Genomic DNA, 27,458 nt, shown 5'->3' on the forward strand with positions numbered 1-27,458 from the left:
CCGCTGATACTGGCTCTGGTAAGTGGGCTTTGTTTGTGAGGTGTTGCATCTCGTCCCAATGGGCCCTTTCATATCTGGCTAGCAAAGCTTGCGAATTTGCAATACGCCACTGGTTTGCTGCCTGTGCCGCCACCCTTTTGCCTGCTGCGTCGAATTTTCTACTCTCTTTATCTGGAGGTGGCGCGTCTCCTGAAGTATGAGAGTTGGCTCTTTTGCGCGCTGCTCCAACTACAACAGAGTCTGGTGATAGCTGTTGTGTGATGTACACTGGGTCTGTTGGTGGCGGTTTATATTTTTTATCTACTCTTGGAGTAATGGCTCTCCCTTTGACAGGCTCCTCAAACACTTGTTTGGAGTGTTTTAGCATTCCGGGCAACATTGGCAGACTTTGATATTTGCTGTGCGTAGACGACAGTGCATTAAAAAGGAAGTCGTCTTCAATGGGTTCTGAGTGAAGGCTGACATTGTGAAATGCTGCTGCCCTTGATACCACTTGAACGTAGCCTGTACTATCCTCTGGTGGCGAGGGTCTCGCTGGATAGCATTGAGGAATATTATTTGACACTGGTGCGTCGTAAAGGTCCCATGCGTCAGGGTCATCTTGACTCATCCCCGTATGTGTTGGGGATTGCATCATTGGTGGAGTGGCTACCGGTGATAGTTGTGGAGAGTGATGTGGGGATGGTGGTGGTGTTACTTGTTTAGCCACTTTTGCTTGTGGCTGTTTGTCCTTGTCCTTGTCTTGGAAGGCAAGTTTTCGTTTCATTCTGATTGGAGGAAGAGTGCTGATCTTCCCTGTATCTTTTTGAATAAAGAGCCGCCTTTGCATGTGATCTGGCTCTATTGTATCTAATTCTTGTTCAAATCTGTGTGTCTTCATTTGTGAGGACAGTCCTTGTTCCTCTGAATAGGAACTCATTTTCGGTTCGGAGGCCGGATGTTTCGGCACCGAAACCTTTTCTGCTGCTTTTTTCGGCTCCGACAAAATCTTTTTGCTTTTCGGCGTAGTGCCCTCTCGGTGCCGACCAATTTCGGTGCCGCTGTCTCGATGCCGAATCTTTTCGGAGCCACTCTCTCGGGCCCGAGATTGCTGTGTGCCGGTATCTCGACCGGAGTCGGATGACTTCGACACCAGCTCGCCCTTTTTCGGTGCCGATGGACTGTCACCTACTTTTCGGGTTAAGCCATGGCCTGTTGGCGGTGGCGTCCCCTGGGCTTTGGCAGTCTTTTCGTGAGTTCTTTGTTTTGACGTCTTACTCACGAATTCGGCGTTTCTTCGGGATCGACCTCCTCCGAGTCCGAATCCTGGATGGAGAATGTTTCTTCCTCCTCCTCGAAACGCCCTTGTCCCGTCGGCGCCATTTGCAGTCTTCTTGCTCTTCGGTCACTGAGTGTCTTCCTGGACTGAAACGCTCGACAGGCCTCACAAGTATCCTCCTTGTGTTCTGCTGACAAACACAAGTTACAGACCAGGTGTTGATCTGTATATGGATACTTGTTATGGCATTTTGGACAGAAGCGGAATGGGGTCCGTTCCATCAGCCTTGAAGAGACACGTGGCCGGGCCGACCAGGCCCCGACGGGGATCAAAAAAAAAAAAAAAACAAAGGGCCACCGGAGCTCTTCTTAATTCGGTGTCGATCTGTTGTAACTAACCCGATACCGAACGCAAACAATAACGACAATTTTTCCGAGATTCTAACTAACTTTCCGACCCGAAACACGTCCGAACCTGATGGCGGAAAAAAACAATCTAAGATGGAGTCGACGCCCATGCGCAATGGAGTCGAAATGGGAGGAGTCCCTCGGTCTCGTGATTCGAAAAGACTTCTTCAAAGAAAAACAACGTGTAACACTCCAAGCCCAACACCAGATGGCGGGATGTGCACAGCATGTGTATCTGCAGCTACACATGCCATCGAACATATATATATATGAAAGAGAGAGAGAGAGAGAGAGCGCTGATGAGTGGGAGGGGCGGGCAAGCCGACGAGAGGGAGGGTGGGGGCGGGCAAGCCGACGAGGGAGGGAGGCAAGTTGACACGGGAGGGAAGGGGAAGGCAAGCTTACAAGGGAGGATGGTGGGGGCAGGCAAGCTGACGCGGGAAGGGGGGGGGTGAACAGGGTGGACAAGCCAACAAATGTATTAGTGAGGGAAAGCCGAAAAAGTGAGGGAGGGGGAAACCAGACACCTCAGAGTGGGATGAGAAAAAGGGAGCCAGTTGACAAAGAGCACTCTGGTAAAGTGCTTAACTTCATAATAAAAAAAGTAGGATATAAAGAAATGAGAAGTGGAAGAACACAATTAATGTGAATATGCTTGAGGAGAGGGACAAACGTGAAGAAGGAACCGACAGAAGCAGACAAATAAGGAGCAAGCAAATGAGATTGACAATGAAGTCAACCAACGGTAAGCAATGGGCAGTATTGAAGCCCACTGATCGAAAACAAAGTCTTAGAGACAGTGCATGTGCTGTCTAGGCGAAACCTAAAAAAAATGATGGAACACTTAATCATACAACAATATAATAATTCCCTGAGACATCTATGTTCAGTCAAAAAGGTTTGAAACAAAGGCAATAACATAAGGACATGGTGATTCAGCCATCAATGTGGGATTACATGAAGTCATCTGAAAATGCTTTAAATTCATTGCAAAATAAAGTTCAAAATGGCATTAACTCCAGAAAATGTATAACTCACCACATCATCGATCTTCAGAATACTGCGAACAGTTTCAGTAGCAAGTGTTAAAGAACTGATTGACACCAATAAAGGCTGAACAACTAACTCCTCCAGGATATTAGAAATTCCACCCTAAAAAAAAAAAAAAAATCAAATACATTTGAAATCTCTTCAATGCAATCCAAACTTGTGCCCATACATTCATACTAGAAGCAGGGGTTAACAACAGTAGGTTTTTAGATGGATAAGTTAATTATCTTTTCACACTAGCTCTCTGGTATGAATTCTTATCCACAATGGTTTAAAATTCAATGTTATTCGTGGTGACAATGGTTTTTGGATAATGTACCCTTTAAACTATAAAACCCTGTAACTTCCAAGAATGAAGGATCACTACAAGTTTTACCCACCTTTGTTGGCTACCAAGTGGGTGCTTTCACGATCATTTAAGTTACTGAACTTGTGTACTGTGTCTATAATCAAACACTGGCTCACTAGGGCATTGCCAACAGGAGCCCAATGTACTTTCTAATGGGTGGCATCTTATCTGTTTAGGTGTTAGTTTTTTGGATAACCTTTGGGGCAATACCATTTTTTCATGTCTTCCATTTTATGGGAGAACATTTTATTTCAGCTTTGGTACAAGTATGACACTTATAGTTGATCCATAGATGGGCCCATAGTGCCTGTACATGTGTCTCTTGCCCCCCATGAAGAGCATTTTGGATATGCCCTGATGAAAAAAATAGCAAGAATGTTATCAGAAACCTCCTGTTAAAATGCTGTAAAACCACTGGAGGTTTGGGACGATGGGTTAATATCTGAGACCCATAAGGGGAGAGCACCTTTTAGTTTTCTTTCATTATCCCTTTTCCTTTCCTAAAGTAAAGAACGCCTGGACACTGTATTCAGTGCTTGTAGGAAGTTGGCTCTGTATGCACTATTTCAAAGTAAGGAATAGTATGCACAGAGTCCAAGGGTTCCCCTTAGAGGTAAGATAGTGGCAAAAAGAGATAATACTAATGCTCTATTTTGTGGTAGTGTGGTCGAGCAGTAGGCTTATCCAAGGAGTAGTGTTAAGCATTTGTTGTACATACACATAGACAATAAATGAGGTACACACACTCAGAGACAAATCCAGCCAATAGGTTTTTATATAGAAAAATATCTTTTCTTAGTTTATTTTAAGAACCACAGGTTCAAATTCTACATGTAATATCTCATTCGAAAGGTATTGCAGGTAAGTACTTTAGGAACTTCAAATCATCAAAATTGCATGTATACTTTTCAAGTTATTCACAAATAGCTGTTTTAAAAGTGGACACTTAGTGCAATTTTCACAGTTCCTAGGGGAGGTAAGTATTTGTTAGGTTAACCAGGTAAGTAAGACACTTACAGGGCTTAGTTCTTGGTCCAAGGTAGCCCACCGTTGGGGGTTCAGAGCAACCCCAAAGTCACCACACCAGCAGCTCAGGGCCGGTCAGGTGCAGAGTTCAAAGTGGTGCCCAAAACACATAGGCTAGAATGGAGAGAAGGGGGTGCCCCGGTTCCGGTCTGCTTGCAGGTAAGTACCCGCGTCTTCGGAGGGCAGACCAGGGGGGTTTTGTAGGGCACCGGGGGGGACACAAGCCCACACAGAAATTTCACCCTCAGCAGCGCGGGGGCGGCCGGGTGCAGTGTAGAAACAAGCGTCGGGTTTGTAATGGAAGTCAATGGGAGATCTAGGGATCTCTTCAGCGCTGCAGGCAGGCAAGGGGGGGGTTCCTCGGGGAAACCTCCACTTGATCAAGGGAGAGGGACTCCTGGGGGTCACTCCTCCAGTGAAAGTCCGGTCCTTCAGGTCCTGGGGGCTGCGGGTGCAGGGTCTCTCCCAGGTGTCGGGACTTAGGATTCAAAGAGTCGCGGTCAGGGGAAGCCTCGGGATTCCCTCTGCAGGCGGTGCTGTGGGGGCTCAGGGGGGACAGGTTTTTGTACTCACAGTCTTAGAGTAGTCCTGGGGTCCCTCCTGAGGTGTTGGATCGCCACCAGCCGAGTCGGGGTCGCCGGGTGCAGTGTTGCAAGTCTCACGCTTCTTGCGGGGAGCTTGCAGGGTTCTTTAAAGCTGCTGGAAACAAAGTTGCAGCTTTTCTTGGAGCAGGTCCGCTGTCCTCGGGAGTTTCTTGTCTTTTCGAAGCCGGGGCAGTCCTCAGAGGATGTCGAGGTCGCTGGTCCCTTTGGAAGGCGTCGCTGGAGCAGGATCTTTGGAAGGCAGGAGACAGGCCGGTGAGTTTCTGGAGCCAAGGCAGTTGTCGTCTTCTGGTCTTCCTCTGCAGGGGTTTTCAGCTAGGCAGTCCTTCTTCTTGTAGTTGCAGGAATCTAATTTTCTAGGGTTCAGGGTAGCCCTTAAATACTAAATTTAAGGGCGTGTTTAGGTCTGGGGGGTTAGTAGCCAATGGCTACTAGCCCTGAGGGTGGGTACACCCTCTTTGTGCCTCCTCCCAAGGGGAGGGGGTCACAATCCTAACCCTATTGGGGGAATCCTCCATCTGCAAGATGGAGGATTTCTAAAAGTTAGAGTCACTTCAGCTCAGGACACCTTAGGGGCTGTCCTGACTGGCCAGTGACTCCTCCTTGTTGCTTTCTTTGTTCCCACCAGCCTTGCCGCCAAAAGTGGGGGCCGTGGCCGGAGGGGGCGGGCAACTCCACTAAGCTGGAGTGCCCTGCTGGGCTGTGACAAAAGGGTGAGCCTTTGAGGCTCACCGCCAGGTGTCACAGCTCCTGCCTGGGGGAGGTGTTAGCATCTCCACCCAGTGCAGGCTTTGTTACTGGCCTCAGAGTGACAAAGGCACTCTCCCCATGGGGCCAGCAACATGTCTCTGGTGTGGCAGGCTGCTGGAACTAGTCAGCCTACACAGACAGTCGGTTAAGTTTCAGGGGGCACCTCTAAGGTGCCCTCTGTGGTGTATTTTACAATAAAATGTACACTGGCATCAGTGTGCATTTATTGTGCTGAGCAGTTTTCAGTGTAGCCATTATGGTGCTGTGGAGTTCGTGTGTAAGGAAATGCCTCCTTGGCATGGTTGCCCCCTGACTTTTTGCCTTTGCTGATGCTATGTTTACAATTGAAAGTGTGCTGAGGCCTGCTAACCAGGCCCCAGCATTCTTTCCCTAACCTGTACTTTTGTATCCACAATTGGCAGACCCTGGCATCCAGATAAGTCCCTTGTAACTGGTACTTCTAGTACCAAGGGCCCTGATGCCAAGGAAGGTCTCTAAGGGCTGCAGCATGTCTTATGCCACCCTGGAGACCTCTCACTCAGCACAGACACACTGCTTGCCAGCTTGTGTGTGCTAGTGAGGACAAAACGAGTAAGTCGACATGGCACTCCCCTCAGGGTGCCATGCCAGCCTCTCACTGCCTATGCAGTATAGGTAAGACACCCCTCTAGCAGGCCTTACAGCCCTAAGGCAGGGTGCACTATACCATAGGTGAGGGTACCAGTGCATGAGCATGGTACCCCTACAGTGTCTAAACAAAACCTTAGACATTGTAAGTGCAGGGTAGCCATAAGAGTATATGGTCTGGGAGTCTGTCAAACACGAACTCCACAGCACCATAATGGCTACACTGAAAACTGGGAAGTTTGGTATCAAACTTCTCAGCACAATAAATGCACACTGATGCCAGTGTACATTTTATTGTAAAATACACCCCAGAGGGCACCTTAGAGGTGCCCCCTGAAACCTATCCGACTATCTGTGTAGGCTGACTAGTTTTAGCAGCCTGCCACAAACCGAGACATGTTGCTGGCCCCATGGGGAGAGTGCCTTTGTCACTCTGAGGCCAGTAACAAAGCCTGCACTGGGTGGAGATGCTAACACCTCCCCCAGGCAGGAATTGTCACACCTGGCGGTGAGCCTCAAAGGCTCACCTCCTTTGTGCCAACCCAGCAGGACACTCCAGCTAGTGGAGTTGCCCGCCCCCTCCGGCCAGGCCCCACTTTTGGCGGCAAGGCCGGAGAAAATAATGAGAAAAACAAGGAGGAGTCACTGGCCAGTCAGGACAGCCCCTAAGGTGTCCTGAGCTGAAGTGACTAACTTTTAGAAATCCACCATCTTGCAGATGGAGGATTCCCCCAATAGGGTTAGGATTGTGACCCCCTCCCCTTGGGAGGAGGCACAAAGAGGGTGTACCCACCCTCAGGGCTAGTAGCCATTGGCTACTAACCCCCCAGACCTAAACACGCCCTTAAATTTAGTATTTAAGGGCTACCCTGAACCCTAGAAAATCAGATTCCTGCAACTACAAGAAGAAGGACTGCCTAGCTGAAACCCCTGCAGAGGAAGACCAGAAGACGACAACTGCCTTGGCTCCAGAAACTCACCGGCCTGTCTCCTGCCTTCCAAAGATCCTGCTCCAGCGACGCCTTCCAAAGGGACCAGCGACCTCAACATCCTCTGAGGACTGCCCCGGCTTCGAAAAGACAAGAAACTCCCGAGGACAGCGGACCTGCTCCAAGAAAAGCTGCAACTTTGTTTCCAGCAGCTTTAAAGAACCCTGCAAGCTCCCCGCAAGAAGCGTGAGACTTGCAACACTGCACCCGGCGACCCCGACTCGGCTGGTGGCGATCCAACACCTCAGGAGGGACCCCAGGACTACTCTGATACTGTGAGTACCAAAACCTGTCCCCCCTGAGCCCCCACAGCGCCGCCTGCAGAGGGAATCCCGAGGCTTCCCCTGACCGCGACTCTTTGAACCTAAAGTCCCGACGCCTGGGAGAGACCCTGCACCCGCAGCCCCCAGGACCTGAAGGACCGGACTTTCACTGGAGAAGTGACCCCCAGGAGTCCCTCTCCCTTGCCCAAGTGGAGGTTTCCCCGAGGAATCCCCCCCTTGCCTGCCTGCAGCGCTGAAGAGATCCCGAGATCTCTCATAGACTAACATTGAAAACCCGACGCTTGTTTCTACACTGCACCCGGCCGCCCCCGCGCTGCTGAGGGTGAAATTTCTGTGTGGGCTTGTGTCCCCCCCGGTGCCCTACAAAACCCCCCTGGTCTGCCCTCCGAAGACGCGGGTACTTACCTGCAAGCAGACCGGAACCGGGGCACCCCCTTCTCTCCATCCTAGCCTATGTGTTTTGGGCACCACTTTGAACTCTGCACCTGACCGGCCCTGAGCTGCTGGTGTGGTGACTTTGGGGTTGCTCTGAACCCCCAACGGTGGGCTACCTTGGACCAAGAACTAAGCCCTGTAAGTGCCTTACTTACCTGGTTAACCTAACAAATACTTACCTCCCCTAGGAACTGTGAAAATTGCACTAAGTGTCCACTTTTAAAACAGCTATTTGCCAATAACTTGAAAAGTATACATGCAATTTTGATGATTTGAAGTTCCTAAAGTACTTACCTGCAATACCTTTCGAATGAGATATTACATGTAGAATTTGAACCTGTGGTTCTTAAAATAAACTAAGAAAAGATATTTTTCTATATAAAAACCTATTGGTTGGATTTGTCTCTGAGTGTGTGTACCTCATTTATTGTCTATGTGTATGTACAACAAATGCTTAACACTACTCCTTGGATAAGCCTACTGCTCGACCACACTACCACAAAATAGAGCATTAGTATTATCTATTTTTACCACTATTTTACCTCTAAGGGGAACCCTTGGACTCTGTGCATGCTATTCCTTACTTTGAAATAGCACATACAGAGCCAACTTCCTACATTGGTGGATCAGCGGTGGGGTACAAGACTTTGCATTTGCTGGACTACTCAGCCAATACCTGATCACACGACAAATTCCAAAATTGTCATTAGAAATTGATTTTTGCAATTTGAAAAGTTTTCTAAATTCTTAAAAGACCTGCTAGGGCCTTGTGTTAGATCCTGTTTAGCATTTCTTTTAGAGTTTAAAAGTTTGTAAAAGTTTGAATTAGATTCTAGAACCAGTTGTAGATTCTTAAAAAGTATTCCAACTTTTAGAAGCAAAATGTCTAGCACAGATGTGACTGTGGTGGAACTCGACACCACACCTTACCTCCATCTTAAGATGAGGGAGCTAAGGTCACTCTGTAAAATAAAGAAAATAACAATGGGCCCCAAACCTACCAAAATACAGCTCCAGGAGCTTTTGGCAGAGTTTGAAAAGGCCAACCCCTCTGAGGGTGGCAACTCAGAGGAAGAGGATAGTGACTTGGAGGACAATTCCCCCCTACCAGTCCTATCTAGGGAGAACAGGGTCCCTCAAACCCTGACTCCACAAATAATAGTCAGAGATGCTGGTTCCCTCACAGGAGAGACCAACACCTCTGAAATCACTGAGGATAGCCCCAGTGAAGAGGACATCCAGTTAGCCAGGATGGCCAAAAGATTGGCTTTGGAAAGACAGATCCTAGCCATAGAGAGGGAAAGACAAGAGATGGGCCTAGGACCCATCAATGGTGGCAGCAACATAAATAGGGTCAGAGATTCTCCTGACATGTTGAAAATCCCTAAAGGGATTGTAACTAAATATGAAGATGGTGATGACATCACCAAATGGTTCACAGCTTTTGAGAGGGCTTGTGTAACCAGAAAAGTGAACAGATCTCACTGGGGTGCTCTCCTTTGGGAAATGTTCACAGGAAAGTGTAGGGATAGACTCCTCACACTCTCTGGACAAGATGCAGAATCTTATGACCTCATGAAGGGTACCCTGATTGAGGGCTTTGGATTCTCCACTGAGGAGTATAGGATTAGATTCAGGGGGGCTCAAAAATCCTCGAGCCAGACCTGGGTTGACTTTGTAGACTACTCAGTGAAAACACTAGATGGTTGGATTCAAGGCAGTGGTGTAAGTAATTATGATGGGCTGTACAATTTATTTGTGAAAGAACACCTATTGAGTAATTGTTTCAATGATAAACTGCATCAGCATCTGGTAGACCTAGGACCAATTTCTCCCCAAGAATTGGGAAAGAAGGCGGACCATTGGGTCAAGACAAGGGTGTCCAAGACTTCAACAGGGGGTGACCAAAAGAAAGGGGTCACAAAGACTCCCCAGGGGAAGGGTGATGAGACAACCAAAACTAAAAATAGTAAAGAGTCTTCTACAGGCCCCCAAAAACCTGCACAGGAGGGTGGGCCCAGAGCCTCTTCACAAAACAATGGGTACAAGGGTAAAAACTTTGATCCCAAAAAGGCCTGGTGTCATAGCTGTAAACAGCATGGACACCAAACTGGAGACAAGGCCTGTCCCAAGAAAGGTTCCACTCCCAACTCCCATCCAGGTAACACTGGTATGGCTAGTCTCCAAGTGGGATCAACAGTGTGCCCAGAGCAAATCAGGGTCCACACTGAAGCTACTCTAGTTTCTGAGGGTGGGGTGGATTTAGCCACACTAGCTGTCTGGCCGCCTAACATGCAAAAATACAGACAGCAACTCTTGATTAATGGGACTAGAATAGAGGGCCTGAGGGATACAGGTGCCAGTGTCACCATGGTGACAGAGAAACTGGTTTCCCCTGGCCAATACCTGACTGGAAAAACTTACACAGTCACCAACGCTGACAATCAGAGAAAAGTACATCCCATGGCAATGGTTACTTTAGAATGGGGAGGGGTCAATGGCCTGAAACAGGTGGTGGTCTCCTCAAATATCCCAGTGGACTGTCTGCTTGGAAATGACCTGGAGTCCTCAGCATGGGCGGAGGTAGAACTAAAAACCCATGCAGCAATGCTGGGTATCCCTGAACTGGTGTGTGTGAAAACAAGAGCACAATGCAAGGCACAGGGTGAAAAAGTAGAGCTGGAGTCTGGAAAAATGGCCCAGCCTACCAAGAGAACAGGAAAGTCAGTTGGGAAACCAACTGCAACACAGCAAAAGAAAGGGAACCTCTCTTCTCAGGAAGAAGTTCTGCCCTCTGAGGGAACTGAGCCTTTGGAGCTTGAACCTTACCAGGTTGAGCTCTTAGGCCCAGGGGGACCCTCAAGGGAGGAGCTGTGTAAGGGACAAGAAACCTGTCCCTCTCTTGAAGGCCTTAGGCAGCAAGCTGCTGAAGAGTCCAAAGGCAAGAAAAATGGAACGCATAGGGTCTATTGGGAAGATGGACTCCTGTACACTGAGGCCAGAGACCCCAAACCTGGTGCCACTAGGAGAGTGGTAGTGCCTCAGCTGTTCAGAGAGTTCATCCTAACATTGGCCCATGACATTCCCCTTGCTGGACATTTGGGACAAACCAAGACGTGGGAGAGGTTAGTCAACCACTTCTACTGGCCCAATATGTCCAACATGGTTAAGGAGTTTTGCCTCTCCTGCCCCACCTGTCAAGCCAGTGGTAAGACAGGTGGGCATCCAAAGGCCCCCCTCATTCCACTTCCAGTGGTGGGGGTGCCCTTTGAAAGAGTGGGTGTGGACATAGTTGGTCCACTAGAACCTCCCACAGCCTCAGGAAATATGTATATCCTGGTAGTAGTGGATCATGCTACCAGGTATCCTGAAGCTATTCCCCTTAGGTCGACTACTGCCCCTGCAGTAGCCAAGGCCCTCATTGGTATCTTTACCAGAGTGGGTTTCCCTAAGGAGGTGGTGTCTGACAGAGGTACCAACTTCATGTCAGCATACCTAAAGCACATGTGGAATGAGTGTGGAGTGACTTATAAATTCACTACACCTTACCATCCACAAACTAATGGCTTGGTTGAGAGATTCAACAAGACATTAAAAGGCATGATCATGGGGCTCCCAGAAAAGCTCAAAAGGAGATGGGATGTCCTCTTGCCATGTCTGTTTTTCGCTTACAGAGAGGTGCCACAGAAGGGAGTAGGATTCTCACCCTTTGAACTTCTGTTTGGTCATCCTGTAAGGGGACCACTTGCCCTTGTTAAAGAAGGCTGGGAGAGACCTCTCCATGAGCCTAAACAGGACATAGTGGACTATGTACTTGGCCTTCGCTCTAGAATGGCAGAGTACATGGAAAAGGCAACCAAAAACCTTGAGGCCAGCCAACAACTCCAGAAGTTTTGGTATGACCAAAAGGCTGCACTGGTTGAGTTCCAACCAGGGCAGAAAGTCTGGGTTCTGGAGCCTGTGGCTCCCAGGGCACTCCAGGACAAATGGAGTGGCCCTTACCCAGTACTAGAAAGGAAGAGTCAGGTCACCTACCTGGTGGACCTGGGCACAAGCAGGAGCCCCAAGAGGGTGATCCATGTGAACCGCCTTAAGCTCTTCCATGACAGGGCTGATGTGAATCTGTTGATGGTAACAGATGAGGATCAGGAGGCAGAGAGTGAACCTCTCCCTGATCTTCTGTCATCAAACCCAAAAGATGGCACAGTAGATGGAGTGATCTACTCAGACACCCTCTCTGGCCAACAGCAGGCTGATTGTAGGAGAGTCCTACAACAGTTTCCTGAGCTTTTCTCCCTAACCCCTGGTCAGACACACCTGTGTACCCATGATGTGGACACAGGAGACAGCATGCCTGTCAAGAACAAAATCTTCAGACAGTCTGACCATGTTAAGGAAAGCATCAAGGTGGAAGTCCACAAGATGCTGGAATTGGGAGTGATTGAGCGCTCTGACAGCCCCTGGGCTAGCCCAGTGGTCTTAGTCCCCAAACCTCACACCAAAGATGGAAAGAAAGAGATGAGGTTTTGTGTGGACTACAGAGGGCTCAATTCTGTCACCAAGACAGATGCCCATCCAATTCCAAGAGCTGATGAGCTCATTGATAAATTAGGTGCTGCCAAATTTCTAAGTACCTTTGACTTGACAGCAGGGTACTGGCAAATAAAAATGGCACCTGGAGCAAAAGAAAAGACAGCATTCTCCACACCTGATGGGCATTATCAGTTTACTGTTATGCCCTTTGGTTTAAAGAATGCCCCTGCCACCTTCCAAAGGTTGGTGAATCAAGTCCTTGCTGGCTTGGAGCCCTTTAGCACAGCTTATCTTGATGATATTGCTGTCTTTAGCTCCACCTGGCAGGATCACCTGGTCCACCTGAGGAAGGTTTTGAAGGCTCTGCAATCTGCAGGCCTCTCTATCAAGGCATCCAAATGCCAGATAGGGCAGGGAACTGTGGTTTACTTGGGCCACCTTGTAGGTGGAGGCCAAGTTCAGCCACTCCAACCCAAGATCCAGACTATTCTGGACTGGGTAGCTCCAAAAACCCAGACTCAAGTCAGGGCATTCCTTGGCTTGACTGGGTATTACAGGAGGTTTGTGAAGGGATATGGATCCATTGTGACAGCCCTCACTGAACTCACCTCCAAGAAAATGCCCAAGAAAGTGAACTGGACTGTGGAATGCCAACAGGCCTTTGACACCCTGAAACAGGCAATGTGCTCAGCACCAGTTCTAAAAGCTCCAGATTATTCTAAGCAGTTCATTGTGCAGACTGATGCCTCTGAACATGGGATAGGGGCAGTTTTGTCCCAAACAAATGATGATGGCCTTGACCAGCCTGTTGCTTTCATTAGCAGGAGGTTACTCCCCAGGGAGCAGCGTTGGAGTGCCATTGAGAGGGAGGCCTTTGCTGTGGTTTGGTCCCTGAAGAAGCTGAGACCATACCTCTTTGGGACTCACTTCCTAGTTCAAACTGACCACAGACCTCTCAAATGGCTGATGCAAATGAAAGGTGAAAATCCTAAACTGTTGAGGTGGTCCATCTCCCTACAGGGAATGGACTTTATAGTGGAACACAGACCTGGGACTGCCCATGCCAATGCAGATGGCCTTTCCAGGTTCTTCCACTTAGAAAATGAAGACTCTCTTGGGAAAGGTTAGTCTCATCCTCTTTCGTTTGGGGGGGGGGTTGTGTAAGGAAATGCCTCCTTGGCATGGTTGCCCCCTGACTTTTTGCCTTTGCTGATGCTATGTTTACAATTGAAAGTGTGCTGAGGCCTGCTAACCAGGCCCCAGCACCAGTGTTCTTTCCCTAACCTGTACTTTTGTATCCACAATTGGCAGACCCTGGCATCCAGATAAGTCCCTTGTAACTGGTACTTCTAGTACCAAGGGCCCTGATGCCAAGGAAGGTCTCTAAGGGCTGCAGCATGTCTTATGCCACCCTGGAGACCTCTCACTCAGCACAGACACACTGCTTGCCAGCTTGTGTGTGCTAGTGAGGACAAAACGAGTAAGTCGACATGGCACTCCCCTCAGGGTGCCATGCCAGCCTCTCACTGCCTATGCAGTATAGGTAAGACACCCCTCTAGCAGGCCTTACAGCCCTAAGGCAGGGTGCACTATACCATAGGTGAGGGTACCAGTGCATGAGCATGGTACCCCTACAGTGTCTAAACAAAACCTTAGACATTGTAAGTGCAGGGTAGCCATAAGAGTATATGGTCTGGGAGTCTGTCAAACACGAACTCCACAGCACCATAATGGCTACACTGAAAACTGGGAAGTTTGGTATCAAACTTCTCAGCACAATAAATGCACACTGATGCCAGTGTACATTTTATTGTAAAATACACCCCAGAGGGCACCTTAGAGGTGCCCCCTGAAACCTATCCGACTATCTGTGTAGGCTGACTAGTTTTAGCAGCCTGCCACAAACCGAGACATGTTGCTGGCCCCATGGGGAGAGTGCCTTTGTCACTCTGAGGCCAGTAACAAAGCCTGCACTGGGTGGAGATGCTAACACCTCCCCCAGGCAGGAATTGTCACACCTGGCGGTGAGCCTCAAAGGCTCACCTCCTTTGTGCCAACCCAGCAGGACACTCCAGCTAGTGGAGTTGCCCGCCCCCTCCGGCCAGGCCCCACTTTTGGCGGCAAGGCCGGAGAAAATAATGAGAAAAACAAGGAGGAGTCACTGGCCAGTCAGGACAGCCCCTAAGGTGTCCTGAGCTGAAGTGACTCTAACTTTTAGAAATCCTCCATCTTGCAGATGGAGGATTCCCCCAATAGGGTTAGGATTGTGACCCCCTCCCCTTGGGAGGAGGCACAAAGAGGGTGTACCCACCCTCAGGGCTAGTAGCCATTGGCTACTAACCCCCCAGACCTAAACACGCCCTTAAATTTAGTATTTAAGGGCTACCCTGAACCCTAGAAAATCAGATTCCTGCAACTACAAGAAGAAGGACTGCCTAGCTGAAACCCCTGCAGAGGAAGACCAGAAGACGACAACTGCCTTGGCTCCAGAAACTCACCGGCCTGTCTCCTGCCTTCCAAAGATCCTGCTCCAGCGACGCCTTCCAAAGGGACCAGCGACCTCGACATCCTCTGAGGACTGCCCCTGCTTCGAAAAGACAAGAAACTCCCGAGGACAGCGGACCTGCTCCAAGAAAAGCTGCAACTTTGTTTCCAGCAGCTTTAAAGAACCCTGCAAGCTCCCCGCAAGAAGCGTGAGACTTGCAACACTGCACCCGGCGACCCCGACTCGGCTGGTGGCGATCCAACACCTCAGGAGGGACCCCAGGACTACTCTGATACTGTGAGTACCAAAACCTGTCCCCCCTGAGCCCCCACAGCGCCGCCTGCAGAGGGAATCCCGAGGCTTCCCCTGACCGCGACTCTTTGAACCTAAAGTCCCGACGCCTAGGAGAGACCCTGCACCCGCAGCCCCCAGGACCTGAAGGACCGGACTTTCACTGGAGAAGTGACCCCCAGGAGTCCCTCTCCCTTGCCCAAGTGGAGGTTTCCCCGAGGAATCCCCCCCTTGCCTGCCTGCAGCGCTGAAGAGATCCCGAGATCTCTCATAGACTAACATTGAAAACCCGACGCTTGTTTCTACACTGCACCCGGCCGCCCCCGCGCTGCTGAGGGTGAAATTTCTGTGTGGGCTTGTGTCCCCCCCGGTGCCCTACAAAACCCCCCTGGTCTGCCCTCCGAAGACGCGGGTACTTACCTGCAAGCAGACCGGAACCGGGGCACCCCCTTCTCTCCATTCTAGCCTATGTGTTTTGGGCACCACTTTGAACTCTGCACCTGACCGGCCCTGAGCTGCTGGTGTGGTGACTTTGGGGTTGCTCTGAACCCCCAACGGTGGGCTACCTTGGACCAAGAACTAAGCCCTGTAAGTGCCTTACTTACCTGGTTAACCTAACAAATACTTACCTCCCCTAGGAACTGTGAAAATTGCACTAAGTGTCCACTTTTAAAACAGCTATTTGCCAATAACTTGAAAAGTATACATGCAATTTTGATGATTTGAAGTTCCTAAAGTACTTACCTGCAATACCTTTCGAATGAGATATTACATGTAGAATTTGAACCTGTGGTTCTTAAAATAAACTAAGAAAATATATTTTTCTATATAAAAACCTATTGGTTGGATTTGTCTCTGAGTGTGTGTACCTCATTTATTGTCTATGTGTATGTACAACAAATGCTTAACACTACTCCTTGGATAAGCCTACTGCTCGACCACACTACCACAAAATAGAGCATTAGTATTATCTATTTTTACCACTATTTTACCTCTAAGGGGAACCCTTGGACTCTGTGCATGCTATTCCTTACTTTGAAATAGCACATACAGAGCCAACTTCCTACACTCTTCAACTCTTGTGCTCCTCACCAAATACTTCCTTGTGAATTCCCTAAGATGGATAGCAAAACCCCACTCAGCAGCTTAAGAATTTAAGATAGGGTGCGGACACACACACACACACAAATACATGACTAACACCCTACACAGGATTAAGACTCTTCCACAATATGACACAGACACTCCAATGTTCTTTGTTCACAGCAACAGCTGTGAACAAAGTTCTCACAGAGCCCGGTATGTGGTTGCTCAAGAGCAGGACCACCAGCATACTAACAATCCTTTGAAAACTGTCACACAGAAACTGACAGATTTGTCGGACTGATGAGTAGTTTTTAAGTAACAGAAAAAAAACAACTGCATTTGGCGAGTGTGTTTGCTACACTACCCTTAAGTTCTGGAGAAAATGAAAAAAGTTTAAAAGGAAATACAAACAGTCGACATAGAGCTAAAAACGTAAGCAAACACTGTGTCCGAGCAGCACAGCAGACACACCACCGGAAGGGGGCTTAAAAGATAAATATTTAATCAGACAGCACTGCAAAAACTTTACTGTGGGTACACTGAATGACATGAAACATGTTATCACTCTAAACATGAGTTTGCCTATTTTGTTATTCAATTTCCGAGACTATGTACATGGAAAGAACTAAGCTTCTAGGACTGAAAACAAAGTCAGCACAATAAGAAAGAAATGCTTACTGACCTACCTATGCAGATAAATGTAGTACGATTTATTTACTATGTTATAAAGTTTATATGGCTTTTTTGGCACAAAAATGATTTCTTTAAAATAAGAACTAACAATTATTATATTGCTGTTACATACTTTTACAGACCTTTTAAAATTACACTTCAAGTAAGCTCTTGGTTATTTGGGTTGACTTTACTGGTGAAAGCCTTCATTCCAAGATAACTTCTGCTGTCCACAAATATTTCCTTCCTGATACTGAAAAGGATGCACTACAACAGAAGTATTTTGAAGAAGGTGGCATGATGCAAACAGCCAATACAACGAAGTGAGACATTCACTCGTCTGACACCCACGCTATAAAAAAGTTTTAGAAGAGTAGTGACAAAAGCTTTGGCAGAAACCTGCTCTAAAGACCTACACATGTACTGCTTAACTGCCACTGCACCTTGCTCCGAGACAATTGAGTAAATTGGTACCTTCAAGTTAGAAGGCCAAAAGTCTCTCAGAGTAAAGTTGTACCAGTGTGTGTCACTGTCCCTTTATTTTACCTTGAAGGAGAATTAAGATTTTGTGCAAGCAAACTACTGGTCCGACACTTTTCGAATCTCCGAGGATTTAAGTGAATTAAAAAAAAAATACTAATTAAAATAAACAGTTGTTTCACTTTGTTCTCGGATCCAACACAAAGGCAGAGATATTTTATTGTTTATAAATTTAAAAGAAAATCCCATACTGAGGAAAATCGAAACAATAGACAGCATCAATACAAAGCAAGCACATCTTACCTTTCTAACATTAATGCCTGATGTTTTTTCTCCCTGTGCATGTCGATTTCTCAAATCTGTCACAGTAGAAATGGGATTCAGTCCAGCATTTTCTGCTAACGTGGATGGTATGACCTCAAGTGCGTCTGCGTAAGCTCGTACACAGTAGGATTCCATGCCACTCAAACTGCGAGAATACTCATTCAATCTCAAGGCCAATTCAGTTTCTGGAGCACCACCTCCTGCTATTAAAGCTCTGAAATTTATAAATTAAGAGAAGAAAAAACTGTTCAACAATCTGTAAGCTCCTGCACAATGACACATGAAAATAGAAAAACAACATTTGGGACCAAATCCAAAGGGCACCTGCAGAAAAGGTTACTTCGCTACTTGAATACATTTACATGACACCCAGCTTAACCCTCAGCTAGGTTCTGCAGGTCTCCCTGGATGTACAGTAGAGGTCAATTAAGAAGAATACTTGCCTGGAAATTAAAGAAATACCAGCCCAGAGATTTGTGAGTGGTTCCATATAACCAACCCCAGCTGCAAATTCATAGGGCATATTTGACAGAAGAGGTTCAGATGGTTCATAAAGGCACCGCCACATGGTAGAAAAATCAACTCCACATACATTTCTACCCACATAGGGGGTGGACCAGAGGAAAGAGAACAAGACTACAACATGCTAGTAGAAAGTAAATGAAAATGTCACTTACCCAGTGTACATCTGTTCGTGGCATTAGTCGCTGCAGATTCACATGTTTGGCACAGTCCGCTGCCTGGTGTTGGGCTCGGAGTATTACAAGTTGTTTTTCTTCGAAGAAGTCTTTTTGGTCACGGGACCGAAGGACTCCTCCCTCTTTGGCTCCATTGCGCATGGGCGTCGACTCCATCTTAGATTGTTTTCCCCGCAGAGGGTGAGGATGGAGTTGTTTGGTATAAATAGTGCCCATGCAATGGAGTGAATATGTATGTATGATAAGAGTTTCTAATAATTATTTACAAATGTTCAGATGTTTAAGGTTTATGATCTACTTCTAAACGGCTACAGGCTTCCCGGGGAGGTGGGAGGGTACATGTGAATCTGCAGCGACTAATGCCACGAACAGATGTACACTGGGTAAGTGACATTTTCAGTTCGATGGCATATGTTGCTGCAGATACACATGTTTGGCATAGACTATAAAGCAGTTACCTCCCCTAAAAGCGGTGGTTTAGCCTGTAGGAGTTGAAGTAGTTTGGAATAATGTTCTTAGTACAGCTTGGCCCACTGTAGCTTGTTGTGCATTTAGTACGTCTACACAGTAGTGTTTAGTAAACGTATGAGGCGTAGACCAGGTTGCAGCCTTACATATTTCGCTCATAGGAATGTTTCCTAGAAAGGCCATTGTAGCACCTTTCTTTCTGGTTGAGTGTGCCTTTGGTGTAATAGGCAATTCTCTTTTGGCTTTAAGATAGCATGTTTGAATGCATCTGACTATCCATCTAGCAATGCCTTGTTTAGAGATTGGATTTCCTATGTGTGGTTTTTGAAAAGCTATGAACAGTTGTCTTGTTTTCCTGATTAGCTTTGTTCTGTCAATGTAATACATTAGTGCTCTTTTGAGGTCTAATGTATGTAGTGCCCTTTCAGCCACAGAATTTGGTTGTGGGAAGAACACTGGCAATTCTACTGTTTGATTTAAATGGAATGGTGAGATTACTTTTGGCAGACATTTTGGATTTGTTCTTAGAACTATTTTATTGTTGTGTATTTGAATAAATGGTTCTTGTATGGTAAATGCCTGTATTTCACTTACTCTTCTGAGGGATGTGATTGCAATGAGAAATGCGACCTTCCAGGTTAGATATTGCATTTCACAGGAATGCATGGGTTCGAAAGGGGGACCCATGAGTCTTGTTAAGACGATGTTAAGATTCCATGAAGGAACTGGTGGTGTTCTTGGTGGTATAATTCTTTTTAGCCCTTCCATGAATGCTTTAATAACTGGTATTCTAAATAGAGACGATGAATGAGTAGTTTGTAGGTAAGCAGATATAGCTGCGAGGTGTATTTTTATAGATGAAAAAGAGAGATTTGCTTTTTGCAAATGTAGGAAGTATCCTACTATGTCTTTAGTAGAGGCATGTACTGGTTGTATTTGATTGGCATGGCAGTAGTAAACAAATCTTTTCCACTTAGATGCATAGCAGTGTCTAGTGGAAGGTTTTCTAGCTTGTTTTATGACCTCCATGCATTCTTGTGTGAGGTCCAAGTGTCCGAATTCTAGGATTTCAGGAGCCAAATTGCCAGATTCAATGATGCTGGGTTTGGATGTCTGATCTGTTGTTTGTGTTGTGTTAACAGATCTGGCCTGTTGGGTAGTTTGACATGCGGTACTAGTGAAAGGTCTAGTAGAGTTGTATACCAAGGTTGTCTTGCCCATGTGGGTGCTATCAGTATGAGTTTGAGTTGGTTTTGACTTAACTTGTTTACTAGATATGGAAGGAGAGGGAGAGGGGGAAAAGCGTACGCAAATATCCCTGACCAATTCATCCATAGAGCATTGCCTTGTGATTCGCGGTGTGGGTACCTGGATGCGAAGTTTTGGCATTTTGAGTTTTCTCTTGTTGCGAACAAATCTATCTGGGGTGTTGTAAGGAAATGCCTCCTTGGCATGGTTGCCCCCTGACTTTTTGCCTTTGCTGATGCTATGTTTACAATTGAAAGTGTGCTGAGGCCTGCTAACCAGGCCCCAGCACCAGTGTTCTTTCCCTAACCTGTACTTTTGTATCCACAATTGGCAGACCCTGGCATCCAGATAAGTCCCTTGTAACTGGTACTTCTAGTACCAAGGGCCCTGATACCAAGGAAGGTCTCTAAGGGCTGCAGCATGTCTTATGCCACCCTGGAGACCTCTCACTCAGCACAGACACACTGCTTGCCAGCTTGTGTGTGCTAGTGAGGACAAAACGAGTAAGTCGACATGGCACTCCCCTCAGGGTGCCATGCCAGCCTCTCACTGCCTATGCAGTATAGGTAAGACACCCCTCTAGCAGGCCTTACAGCCCTAAGGCAGGGTGCACTATACCATAGGTGAGGGTACCAGTGCATGAGCATGGTACCCCTACAGTGTCTAAACAAAACCTTAGACATTGTAAGTGCAGGGTAGCCATAAGAGTATATGGTCTGGGAGTCTGTCAAACACGAACTCCACAGCACCATAATGGCTACACTGAAAACTGGGAAGTTTGGTATCAAACTTCTCAGCACAATAAATGCACACTGATGCCAGTGTACATTTTATTGTAAAATACACCCCAGAGGGCACCTTAGAGGTGCCCCCTGAAACCTATCCGACTATCTGTGTAGGCTGACTGGTTCCAGCAGCCTGCCACACTAGAGACATGTTGCTGGCCCCATGGGGAGAGTGCCTTTGTCACTCTGAGGCCAGTAACAAAGCCTGCACTGGGTGGAGATGCTAACACCTCCCCCAGGCAGGAGCTGTAACACCTGGCGGTGAGCCTCAAAGGCTCACCCCTTTGTCACAGCCCAGCAGGGCACTCCAGCTTAGTGGAGTTGCCCGCCCCCTCCGGCCACGGCCCCCACTTTTGGCGGCAAGGCTGGAGGGAACAAAGAAAGCAACAAGGAGGAGTCACTGGCCAGTCAGGACAGCCCCTAAGGTGTCCTGAGCTGAGGTGACTCTGACTTTTAGAAATCCTCCATCTTGCAGATGGAGGATTCCCCCAATAGGGTTAGGATTGTGACCCCCTCCCCTTGGGAGGGGGCACAAAGAGGGTGTACCCACCCTCAGGGCTAGTAGCCATTGGCTACTAACCCCCCAGACCTAAACACGCCCTTAAATTTAGTATTTAAGGGCTACCCTGAACCCTAGAAAATTAGATTCCTGCAACTACAAGAAGAAGGACTGCCTAGCTGAAAACCCCTGCAGAGGAAGACCAGAAGACGACAACTGCCTTGGCTCCAGAAACTCACCGGCCTGTCTCCTGCCTTCCAAAGATCCTGCTCCAGCGACGCCTTCCAAAGGGACCAGCGACCTCGACATCCTCTGAGGACTGCCCCTGCTTCGAAAAGACAAGAAACTCCCGAGGACAGCGGACCTGCTCCAAAGAAAAGCTGCAACTTTGTTTCCAGCAGCTTTAAAGAACCCTGCAAGCTCCCCGCAAAAGGCGTGAGACTTGCAACACTGCACCCGGCGACCCCGACTCGGTTGGTGGCGATCCAACACCTCAGGAGGGACCCCAGGACTACTCTAAGACTGTGAGTACAAAAACCTGTCCCCCCTGAGCCCCCACAGCGCCGCCTGCAGAGGGAATCCCGAGGCTTCCCCTGACCGCGACTCTTTGAAACCAAAGTCCCGACACCTGGGAGAGACCCTGCACCCGCAGCCCCCAGGACCTGAAGGACCGGACTTTCACTGGAGGAGTGACCCCCAGGAGTCCCTCTCCCTTGCCCAAGTGGAGGTTTCCCCGAGGAACCCCCCCCTTGCCTGCCTGCAGCGCTGAAGAGATCCCTAGATCTCCCATTGACTTCCATTACAAACCCGACGCTTGTTTCTACACTGCACCCGGCCGCCCCCGCGCTGCTGAGGGTGAAATTTCTGTGTGGACTTGTGTCCCCCCCGGTGCCCTACAAAACCCCCCTGGTCTGCCCTCCGAAGACGCGGGTACTTACCTGCAAGCAGACCGGAACCGGGGCACCCCCTTCTCTCCATGCTAGCCTATGTGTTTTGGGCACCACTTTGAACTCTGCACCTGACCGGCCCTGAGCTGCTGGTGTGGTGACTTTGGGGTTGCTCTGAACCCCCAACGGTGGGCTACCTTGGACCAAGAACTGAACCCTGTAAGTGTCTTACTTACCTGGTAAAACTAACAAATACTTACCTCCCCTAGGAACTGCGAAAATTGCACTAAGTGTCCACTTTTAAAACAGCTATTTGTGAATAACTTGAAAAGTATACATGCAATTTTGATGATTTGAAGTTCCTAAAGTACTTACCTGCAATACCTTTCGAATGAGCTATTACATGTAGAATTTGAACCTGTGGTTCTTAAAATAAACTAAGAAAAGATATTTTTCTATATAAAAACCTATTGGCTGGATTTGTCTCTGAGTGTGTGTACCTCATTTATTGTCTATGTGTATGTACAACAAATGCTTAACACTACTCCTTGGATAAGCCTACTGCTCGACCACACTACCACAAACTAGAGCATTAGTATTATCTATTTTTACCACTATTTTACCTCTAAGGGGAACCCTTGGACTCTGTGCATGCTATTCCTTACTTTGAAATAGCACATACAGAGCCAACTTCCTACATTGGTGGCAGCGGTGGGATACAAGACTTTGCATTTGCTGGACTACTCAGCCAATACCTGATCACACGACAAATTCCAAAATTGTCATTAGAAATTGATTTTTGCAATTTGAAAAGTTTTCTAAATTCTTAAAAGACCTGCTAGGGCCTTGTGTTAGATCCTGTTTAGCATTTCTTTTAGAGTTTAAAAGTTTGGTAAAAGTTTGAATTAGATTCTAGAACCAGTTTTAGTTTCTTAAAAAGTATTCCAACTTTTAGAAGCATAATGTCTAGCACAGATGTGAATGTGGTGGAACTCGACACCACACCTTACCTCCATCTACAGATGAGAGAGCTAAGGTCACTCTGTAAACTAAAGAAAATAGCAATGGGCCCCAAACCTACCAAAGTACAGCTCCAGGAGCTTTTGGCAGAGTTTGAAAAGGCCAACCCCTCTGAGGATGGCAACTCAGAGGATGAAGATAGTGACTTGGAGGGAAATTCCCCCCCTCCAGTCCTACTTAGGGAGAGCAGGGCTTCTCAAGCCCTGACTCCACAAATAATAGTCAGAGATGCTGGTTCCCTCACAGGAGGGACCAACAACTCTGAAATCACTGAGGATAACTCCAGTGAAGAGGACATCCAGTTAGCCAGGATGGCCAAAAGATTGGCTTTGGAAAGACAGATCCTAGCCATAGAGAGGGAAAGACAAGAGATGGGCCTAGGACCCATCAATGGTGGCAGCAACATAAATAGGGTCAGAGATTCTCCTGACATGTTGAAAATCCCCAAAGGGATTGTAACTAAATATGAAGATGGTGATGACATCACCAAATGGTTCACAGCTTTTGAGAGGGCTTGTGTAACCAGAAAAGTGAACAGATCTCACTGGGGTGCTCTCCTTTGGGAAATGTTCACAGGAAAGTGTAGGGATAGACTCCTCACACTCTCTGGACAAGATGCAGAATCTTATGACCTCATGAAGGGTACCCTGATTGAGGGCTTTGGATTCTCCACTGAGGAGTACAGGATTAGGTTCAGGGGGGCTCAGAAATCCTCGAGCCAGACCTGGGTTGACTTTGTTGACTACTCAGTGAAAACACTAGATGGTTGGATTCAAGGCAGTGGTGTAAGTAATTATGATGGGCTGTACAATTTATTTGTGAAAGAACACCTGTTAAGTAATTGTTTCAATGATAAACTGCATCAGCATCTGGTAGACCTAGGACCAATTTCTCCCCAAGAATTGGGAAAGAAGGCGGACCATTGGGTCAAGACAAGGGTGTCCAAGACTTCAACAGGGGGTGACCAAAAGAAAGGGGTCACAAAGACTCCCCAGCAGAAGGGTGATGAGACAACCAAAACTAAAAATAGTAAAGAGTCTTCTACAGGCCCCCAAAAACCTGCACAGGAGGGTGGGCCCAGAGCCTCTTCACAAAACAATGGGTACAAGGGTAAAAACTTTGATCCCAAAAAGGCCTGGTGTCATAGCTGTAAACAGCATGGACACCAAACTGGAGACAAGGCCTGTCCCAAGAAAGGTTCCACTCCAAACTCCCATCCAGGTAACACTGGTATGGCTAGTCTCCAAGTGGGATCAACAGTGTGCCCAGAGCAAATCAGGGTCCACACTGAAGCTACTCTAGTTTCTGAGGGTGGGGTGGATTTAGCCACACTAGCTGTCTGGCCGCCTAACATGCAAAAATACAGACAGCAACTCTTAATTAATGGGACTAGAATAGAGGGCCTGAGGGATACAGGTGCCAGTGTCACCATGGTGACAGAGAAACTGGTTTCCCCTGGCCAATACCTGACTGGAAAAACTTACACAGTCACCAACGCTGACAATCAGAGAAAAGTACATCCCATGGCAATGGTTACTTTAGAATGGGGAGGGGTCAATGGCCTGAAACAGGTGGTGGTCTCCTCAAATATCCCAGTGGACTGTCTGCTTGGAAATGACCTGGAGTCCTCAGCATGGGCTGAGGTAGAGCTAAAAACCCATGCAGCAATGCTGGGTATCCCTGAACTGGTGTGTGTGAAAACAAGAGCACAGTGCAAGGCACAGGGTGAAAAAGTAGAGCTGGAGTCTGGAAAAATGGCCCAGCCTACCAAGAGAACAGGAAAGTCAGTTGGGAAACCAACTGCAACACAGCAAAAGAAAGGGAACCTCTCTTCTCAGGAAGAAGTTCTGCCCTCTGAGGGAACTGAGCCTTTGGAGCTGGAACCTTATCAGGTTGAGCTCTTAGGCCCAGGGGGACCCTCAAGGGAAGAGCTGTGTAAGGGACAAGAAACCTGTCCCTCTCTTGAAGGCCTTAGGCAGCAAGCTGCTGAAGAGTCCAAAGGCAAGAAAAATGGAACACATAGGGTCTATTGGGAAGATGGGCTCCTGTACACTGAGGCCAGAGACCCCAAACCTGGTGCCACTAGGAGAGTGGTAGTGCCTCAGCTGTTCAGAGAGTTCATCCTAACATTGGCCCATGACATTCCCCTTGCTGGACATTTGGGACAAACCAAGACGTGGGAGAGGTTAGTCAACCACTTCTACTGGCCCAATATGTCCAACATGGTTAAGGAGTTTTGCCTCTCCTGCCCCACCTGTCAAGCCAGTGGTAAGACAGGTGGGCATCCAAAGGCCCCCCTCATTCCACTTCCAGTGGTGGGGGTGCCCTTTGAAAGAGTGGGTGTGGACATAGTTGGTCCACTAGAACCTCCCACAGCCTCAGGAAATATGTATATCCTGGTAGTAGTGGATCATGCTACCAGGTATCCTGAAGCTATTCCCCTTAGGTCGACTACTGCCCCTGCAGTAGCCAAGGCCCTCATTGGTATCTTTACCAGAGTGGGTTTCCCTAAGGAGGTGGTATCTGACAGAGGTACCAACTTCATGTCAGCATACCTAAAGCACATGTGGAATGAGTGTGGAGTGACTTATAAATTCACTACACCTTACCATCCACAAACTAATGGCTTAGTTGAGAGATTCAACAAGACATTAAAGGGCATGATCATGGGGCTCCCAGAAAAACTCAAAAGGAGATGGGATGTCCTCCTGCCATGTCTGCTTTTCGCTTACAGGGAGGTACCACAGAAGGGAGTAGGGTTCTCACCCTTTGAACTTCTGTTTGGTCATCCTGTAAGGGGACCACTTGCCCTTGTTAAAGAAGGCTGGGAGAGACCTCTCCATGAGCCTAAACAGGACATAGTGGACTATGTACTTGGCCTTCGCTCTAGAATGGCAGAGTACATGGAAAAGGCAACCAAAAACCTTGAGGCCAGCCAACAGCTCCAGAAGTTTTGGTATGACCAAAAGGCTGCACTGGTTGAGTTCCAACCAGGGCAGAAAGTCTGGGTTCTGGAGCCTGTGGCTCCCAGGGCACTCCAGGACAAATGGAGTGGCCCTTACCCAGTACTAGAGAAGAAGAGTCAGGTCACCTACTTGGTGGACCTGGGCACAAGCAGGAGCCCCAAGAGGGTGATCCATGTAAACCGCCTTAAGCTCTTCCACGACAGGGCTGATGTCAATCTGTTGATGGTAACAGATGAGGATCAGGAGGCAGAGAGTGAACCTCTCCCTGATCTTCTGTCATCAGACCCAAAAGATGGCTCAGTAGATGGAGTGATCTACTCAGACACCCTCTCTGGCCAACAGCAAGCTGATTGTAGGAGAGTCCTACAACAGTTTCCTGAACTCTTCTCCTTAACCCCTGGTCAGACACACCTGTGTACCCATGATGTGGACACAGGAGACAGCATGCCTGTCAAGAACAAAATCTTCAGACAGTCTGACCATGTTAAGGAAAGCATCAAGATGGAAGTCCACAAGATGCTGGAATTGGGAGTAATTGAGCGCTCTGACAGCCCCTGGGCTAGCCCAGTGGTCTTAGTCCCCAAACCTCACACCAAAGATGGAAAGAAAGAGATGAGGTTTTGCGTGGACTACAGAGGGCTCAACTCTGTCACCAAGACAGATGCCCATCCAATTCCAAGAGCTGATGAGCTCATTGATAAGTTAGGTGCTGCCAAATTTCTAAGTACCTTTGACTTGACAGCAGGGTACTGGCAAATAAAAATGGCACCTGGAGCAAAAGAAAAGACAGCATTCTCCACACCTGATGGGCATTATCAGTTTACTGTTATGCCCTTTGGTTTAAAGAATGCCCCTGCCACCTTCCAAAGGTTGGTGAATCAAGTCCTTGCTGGCTTGGAGTCCTTTAGCACAGCTTATCTTGATGATATTGCTGTCTTTAGCTCCACCTGGCAGGATCACCTGGTCCACCTGAGGAAGGTTTTGAAGGCTCTGCAATCTGCAGGCCTCTCTATCAAGGCATCCAAATGCCAGATAGGGCAGGGAACTGTGGTTTACTTGGGCCACCTTGTAGGTGGAGGCCAAGTTCAGCCACTCCAACCCAAGATCCAGACTATTCTGGACTGGGTAGCTCCAAAAACCCAGACTCAAGTCAGGGCATTCCTTGGCTTGACTGGGTACTACAGGCGGTTTGTGAAGGGATATGGATCCATTGTGACAGCCCTCACTGAGCTCACCTCC

The 27,458-nt window shown here is 47.8% G+C and overlaps 1 protein-coding gene across 1 annotated transcript in view; it reads right to left on the reverse strand.

The window, feature by feature from the left end:
* Positions 1–27,458, reverse strand: part of CCT4 (chaperonin containing TCP1 subunit 4) — a 284,229-nt gene that overhangs the window by 45,049 nt on the left and 211,722 nt on the right. The window contains exons 12-13 of the mRNA XM_069234201.1: positions 17,628–17,862; positions 2,704–2,817 (exon numbers count right to left, since the gene is read on the reverse strand). Of these exons, the coding sequence (XP_069090302.1) occupies positions 2,704–2,817; positions 17,628–17,862 (349 nt within the window). The remainder of the gene's footprint in view (positions 1–2,703; positions 2,818–17,627; positions 17,863–27,458) is intronic.

The sequence above is a fragment of the Pleurodeles waltl genome, chromosome 5 (assembly GCF_031143425.1).
Source record: "Pleurodeles waltl isolate 20211129_DDA chromosome 5, aPleWal1.hap1.20221129, whole genome shotgun sequence".
NCBI classification, from domain to species: Eukaryota; Metazoa; Chordata; class Amphibia; order Caudata; family Salamandridae; genus Pleurodeles; species Pleurodeles waltl.